This window comes from Pteropus alecto, unplaced genomic scaffold, assembly GCF_000325575.1.
Source record: "Pteropus alecto unplaced genomic scaffold, ASM32557v1 scaffold276, whole genome shotgun sequence".
NCBI lineage: Eukaryota > Metazoa > Chordata > Mammalia > Chiroptera > Pteropodidae > Pteropus > Pteropus alecto.
This window is the reverse complement of record NW_006438074.1, coordinates 597,462-604,340: the sequence shown is the minus strand read 5'-3', so window position 1 is coordinate 604,340 and position 6,879 is coordinate 597,462. Positions and strand designations below refer to the sequence as shown.

General features: G+C 29.6%; 1 protein-coding gene across 1 annotated transcript in view; it reads right to left on the bottom strand.

The window, feature by feature from the left end:
* Window positions 1-6,879, bottom strand: part of MNAT1 (MNAT1, CDK activating kinase assembly factor) — a 175,748-nt gene that overhangs the window by 95,697 nt on the left and 73,172 nt on the right. Inside the window, exons 5-6 of the mRNA XM_006915099.2 lie at window positions 5,166-5,306; window positions 517-642 (exon numbers count right to left, since the gene is read on the bottom strand). Coding sequence (XP_006915161.1) covers window positions 517-642; window positions 5,166-5,306 — 267 coding nt within the window. The remainder of the gene's footprint in view (window positions 1-516; window positions 643-5,165; window positions 5,307-6,879) is intronic.

Below are 6,879 nucleotides of genomic sequence, written 5' to 3'. Positions count from 1 at the left end.
TGGTTCCCAGAAAGGTCACTGCTCTATTAAGTTATGAATCTCTGTATTCTCTGTCAATCTCTCCAATTTTAAAGGCAATAATTTGCCTTTTGACCTTTCTTCACTTACAGAGCTAAGAAAAGTTGTTGATTTTTCAGTGTGTCCAGCTTTTTACTTGTTGTGAGGATGAAGTGGCAATTTCCAAGCTTCTTATATGCCATACCAAAACCCAGAAGTCTGCATTTTTTTTTAAGAAATGTTTTCCTATACTATAAGCTTAAAAATTTATGTAGAATAAGAAAACACATATAAACCCATTATCATACACAACTAAATTGTGTTGTGTACTTTGAAAATTATTTATTACTTTTCCCTTTCTTCTTACACTGCATATATTCATATTTCTGGACACCTAGACAAGATCAGACATTATTCTTAAACGTCTAACCTTTCAGTTTATCTGTAAAAATCAATATAAAATTATAGAGTATAATCCCTGAAATATATTTTCAAACAAGCAATTAAAATGCAGCTTACCATTTTGATGCCTGTGGAAAATGTCACTGGTTTTATAGGTTTGGGTTTCTCAAGTTGCATTTCCAACTGCGTAGATCTATCTTTATGCTGAGCCAAAAGCAGAGCAACAGGGAGATCAGAACTCTCCTGTAAGAAAAGTTAAAGTGTAATATGAAAGTTAAAAAGAAAAAAACTAAAGAGCAACAGGTCTTTTATTTTAAATTATGCCTTTCCATAAGCATTTGATGTCAACCTAAATATCCACTTTATGGAGAACACTTCACAAAAAATTTTAACATTCCATAATAAGAAAAGGCTGTTTTAGACTCATAAATCAAAATCTGCAAAAAATTATTTTTATAAAATCCACATTAAAGACAATATAATAGGGTCTTATTTCATCTAGCAATGCCAACCATATTTATTAAAATAAAAAAATTTGAAGCTAATCACAAAAAGAGTAGTACAAAGTACTATAACTTAGATCAGATGTTTATCTAAGACACATTTTTTTTACCAGTGAATTCAGACCAGTTTGAAATTGTTTCCCATTAGCTTTCACCTGAGGCCGTTTGGAAATGATCCTTGTTGTTTTGTACAATGGAACAATTGTTAAGTACAACCAAAAGTATATTTATTTTCTCTTTTACTGACTTACTTTCAGATATGAAGTCTAATTTTTTTAATTAACAAAATAATAGTAAATGTTCATAATATCTATATTGATACTAAATCAGGGCCACTATTTACATAAATCTGTATACACATATATTAATAACACAAGCAAATTAATTACTAACTAATTCTTATATATAGGCTGTTATTTATCCTGTTTAACATGAAGTCCTCTTACACATTTCAAGTGCTGTAGAGCTGAATGAAATGATGTCAAGACTTTTTCCTTTCTGAGTTGTCAGCTAAATAAGAACACAAAAACATATGCAAAGCGAGATAAGGAGAGAAGGAGATCATATACAACACATACACACACACGGAGTACTTTTTATATCTGTAAACAAAAATAAAGGTACAAATGCATTTTTATCTCCTATGCCAAGATTACCTACAAAAATGAACATATTCTTAAAATGACCTACAGATTTTTAAAATAGTAACTATTCAGAATTTAATTCTGAAAAAAACTATATTGTTAACATTTCATAGTATAAAAAGTAAACATATAGTAGAATGTAAATTTCTTTCCAAATCCAACAATTTAATAATATTTTAGGCACAAATATGGCTAATTAACATAGTTAAAGGAATTTTTTTAAGGTTCTAGTATAGAAGTAATTCAAATAAGCAATTTATTACAACAGAATTATCCTAAAATAAATTTGTACCTCAAGACTTTGTAATAGAAGTGCTCTGCGATAGCAATATTGCAAAGATTAAAATTTTTAAAAGAACCTTATTAAAGAGTAAACTCCTTACAACATGGCTTTAGCAATAATGGAGAATAAAATACCCTATGAGAATACACTTGAATACCTTTCATATCTTACAACGACGCATTAGTAACGTACTAGTGACAGTGTTGCTGTGAATTCCCGCAGGTATTCTAGAGTTCCATTAAGAATTTTATAATAAATGTAAAATTAAAGGACATTTTAAATAGGCTGTGGCCCAAAATATCTTTTAAAAGCAATTACTATCTTTTCATATGTGAAAACAGAAGAAAAATTAATTTCCTTGGCTAAAAAGTTAAAACACTGCTTCCAATTTATACTCTAAGCGAATTCAAATGCTCTTCCATACCGTTGTATTTACTTTTAAAAAGTATAAGTTCTTACGTAAAAGCAAGACAATGTGTTCACTTCAAAAAAGCTACTAATCAATACTTTGGCCTTGTTTCAATTTCACATAAAAGATCTAACTATTAAAATGTTTTGGTAAAACAGATGATATTTAACAAAAATAAAATTCTAGGACTATAAAACTAAGTTTGATACCAAGGAGTACAATTTACCTCAGATTTGCTTTATTTTACTTTAGCACTCAAAACTTTAAGGGCTGAAAATCTTCATGAATGTTAAACTAGAATTAAGCAGGAGCTCTAACAACAAAAAAAATCTATAGAGTAAAATAAGCTATAGGAAATGCATATCCTCTCAGGAATATATAAAATGCAGATTCAGCCTTTCAAATTATTTCATTCTTCTTAGCTTTCCATTTTACCTTGAAAGGTTCCCTAACCTACATTAATTGCCTGAAGGTACCTTGTTTAATACTTAAAGAAATTTTAATAAGACTGCCTGTAATACTCATTAAAAGCTTTATAACGACCATTTTTAAAAGATTATTTTAACTGACTTTAAGCAAGCCATCTGGCAAATAATATTTCTAATAAAAATTGGCTACTGCATTTGACAGTAATATTAGCTCATACAAAATTTCAGACATAAATTGAAGAGAATTTTCAAACAAGAACATAAAGAGATTTACTAAGTCAAAACTGGTTTTTCAATCTTTTTCCAAAGTATTAAAAAAATTGAATTTACACGTAGGATTAAATAAATGTACTTTTTAGACAACATTATGGTAAGTAAATACTAAGCCACAAACATAAAGACCATAACATTAAAATCCTGTCATGTATAGTATAATGTAATACCAATGCTTTATAAAAGGTGAAAAAGTGACTTTTAGCACAAGGACAAAACCTAGCAAAAGTAGAAAAAAAATTATAATAAATAGTACTTGTTGCCTAAATTAGATCCAGAGAATAATTCTAAGATTTAAGCTTTTAGATATATTTACGAATGCCAATGCTATGTTTTTAAATAAAATCTAACACATTAAACATACACAGAAAAAGAAATGCAATGTATTCTTTTACTTAATAAGGATTTAGGAGGATAAAAAGAAATTTAATAAATTCTTTCAATTAGTCAATAAAGACTAAACATATGTTAACATTTTAACAAAAGAATTAATAAATATTCAAAAATTAAAGTAACAAAGAATTTTTTTAAATAAATTTTAAAATGGAAACCAGAAATTCAAACTTCATTGGTATTCTGAACCAATCTGCTATAATTAGTTGTTCTAATGAATACAGTAAATTGCTAAGGATTATTTAAACCACCATGTTACATGATCTAAACAGTGAAGAAAGTATGTGCAGTAATGACTTGCAGGTGAAGAAAACAGGAAGTGGGGGGTGGGGTCCTCACAAAAACCAATATTAACTCCAGATTATACACAATCTACAACACTGGCAGTTTCACATCTTGCTTCATGGCCCACTGAATTAAAAGGGAGCTTCATGCCAATAGCAGCTCAATGAGGCAGCAAAAACCTTTGTACTTTGAAGTCTAAAGGAATATGCAAGAATAATTACTATGCAAAGTTAATAAAATGCAAAATAAAATCTAAAAATTCTTTATATTAGATGAAACATTTTTCAAATGTTAAAGTGTATTTTCATTTTATGTCTAAGTTCTATACTTGTAATTAATTCAATTGATTTTATAGAGGAGAAGCATTACCAAAGACAAGTGTGTTCTTCTTTATATAAAATGATGAGGAAAAGAACCTTCGATAAAATAATTACAACATCAATATTTACTAACTGATTTATTAAAGTTTTTAATTTCTTACAAAATACACGTTCACAAAAAATGTAAAACAACATGTCATTTCACAAGTTAAAGCCATATCTGCTACTTAATAATTTCAAGAAAAATTAATAGAAGTGCTAAGGAAAAAACTAAATGCTATTTGATTTGCCACTGGCCTTACTTTTAGAACCAAATTTACCTTACACTCAGACAAAGTTGATAGGGTTTAAAACATTTTCTGTCTAAGCCTCATTAAGGCCCTTACCCTTACTTTTCCTTTAATTTCTCATCTACTTCAAATTTAAGTAATCTTGCTTTCTCTTTTTATTCCTGGTTAGCTGGTTTACATGTTTTTGGGGCAAAAACGCAGTAGGAAAATATATACATACACATTTACCAGATCAAAGAATAACAAACAGTAGATCAATTAGACTGAGGAGTTAAGTGTGTTAACATCTCATGGAAATTATGTGGACAGAAAAGGATAGGGAAGAAAGCAAAAGGACTTTCCTAGAGAGGATGATTTTCCAGTTTTAAATTCATCAATATCACATAGGGTTATAAGCATCAACTAACATATGAAATCTACAAAACACTTCATAAATCCTAGTTATTATTGCTGTTATCTAACAATTTCAACTACTTGGGGAGCTAATTGCTGGAAGACACCAATAATTTGCAGAACTTCACCATTTTTTCCAAATACATTCTTTTTCATGCAAAAATATGAAATATACTTGTCACAGAGTAACCAGAGTCACTACAAACTTCAGCATGAAGCTGAAACACTTAAAAATGAGCCAGTTACTAGAAAACCAGTAGTAATCATGAGAAAAATGCTCTGAAAGCAATGTGCTTTAGTCAGTAAGCTTAGAAACGTATAAAAAAAATTATTAATACTGCGCTGGATTATGTCAGTTAAACATTACTCTCTCACCTGAAATAAAATGGATGTTGACAAGTTTTTTTAAAAAAAATAAAGAAATAGAATCTGAATGTACCAGCACAAACTGCAGAAGTGCCACTTAAAGCCATTATCCAGCAAAATAGTAAAGATAAACCCTGAAAACTAATGATTTTTTCCCCACAGTTAGCATTAATACATACCAGTTCATCTAAAAGAGCCTGCTTATTCTTCCTTTTTAGAATCTGCTGCTGCTGTTCTTCTTTTTGTATCAATAGTCTTCTTTGTTCATTTTCCTGCCGTTCTACCTCTAAAGCTTCTTCCAATTCCTCCTGTTCTCGGGTCTAAAACAGAAGCATTTATATATGCCATGGAATAAGTTTAGTAACTAACAACAATCCTATACCATATTCTGATTCTATCTTTTTTGGAAGCATAAAACACACTCGTCACTTTTTGTTTAATAGTACAGCAATTTCACTTTAAAGGAACTAGAAATCCTTTTATTTCATGTAGACGCATTACTATTAAAAAGAATAACATCTAGCACTAAAACAAACACCTTAACAAAGTACACTGAGTCTAGTTGCAGTAGGATAGGAACTGTGCTTAAGAATGGGTTTGTTTATAATTGTTATAAAGAGTTAAGTTGTTCATTTTAAGGAATTAAATGAGAAAAAAAAAAAGGAAACAAAAATAACAACAATCTCCACACAGAACTAATGATTGAAATACTCCACTTAAAAGGCTGGCTTATTTAATAGCAACAATTTCTAGAACATATAAGATAATGAAAAGTTACCACAATACTTAAGTTTCCTTTTCCCAAAGCTGAAATAAATCTTTATGTTACTAGAGTTCCAAATAGCATTCATTAAGATAAGTTTAAAAAACTGAGGTTATTTTCTAACACAAGCATATAAATTTCAAGAGTCCTCTTTGTGGACTAAAAAACTCAAAACTCAAAGCTAACATGCACACAGAATTAACTACAGGTCTACTTATTTCCCTTTTATGAAGTTCCTCAGAAATATTAAATACTTCCAGGCTCTAAAATTTATTCTGACTCTAACTCATACTTGAAAGCTGTATATAATACCTAGTCTATGCTCTTTAAATCTTATGAATAAAAAATACAGTAAAATCTGAATGGCTTTATTTTAAAACCTTGACTCTTGCTCTTGAAAATATTGTAGTACTTTTTTAATTCAACAGAACATTGAGCATTTATGGTATCTTAAGTCAAATGTAGAATGGAGGGAGCTAACATAATAAGTTTGGGGATCACTTACATATGAATTAACAGAGATCTCAGAAAAAAAGTATATTAAAATAATATTTAAAACACACTATTGGATTTTTTTCATTTCACACATTAGATAAACTTCCCCCAAAAAACAAAAGTTCTTGTGCAAAAAGATGTTTCACTTATAATTTAAACTCAGTATAACCAAAATTAAGTTTAGCAACTAGTCTCTCAAAGCTGATCTTCCTCCCATATTTCTTATTTCTGCTAAATGCACACCTATATCTCAGTCAACTCAAAGTCATCTTTATTTATACCATCTTCCCACCCTGCCATTCCCTTTAAATTAAATCTGTCACTAAGTTCTATTGGCATCTCTCCCCATAATTTTACAAATTTTTCCTCTTGTAGTACTGAGGCTGCTACTCTAACTCAGGCCCCCAGTGGAGAAGAGAATTCAAATTTCATCTAGAAAGATTAATAGGAATAAACATAAAAAGTCAGGGGCTAAGATATGAGGGCTAGAAAAGTGAACTACTTGATTAGAGGCCCAAGAGCAGAAAGGGATGAGCCTCACAATGAAGCAGTAACATTATAAACAATTAAGTATGACAAGTGTTAGAGACATACACATAGGGTACAGTGAGAATAGAATTGAGAGTAGTAAATTC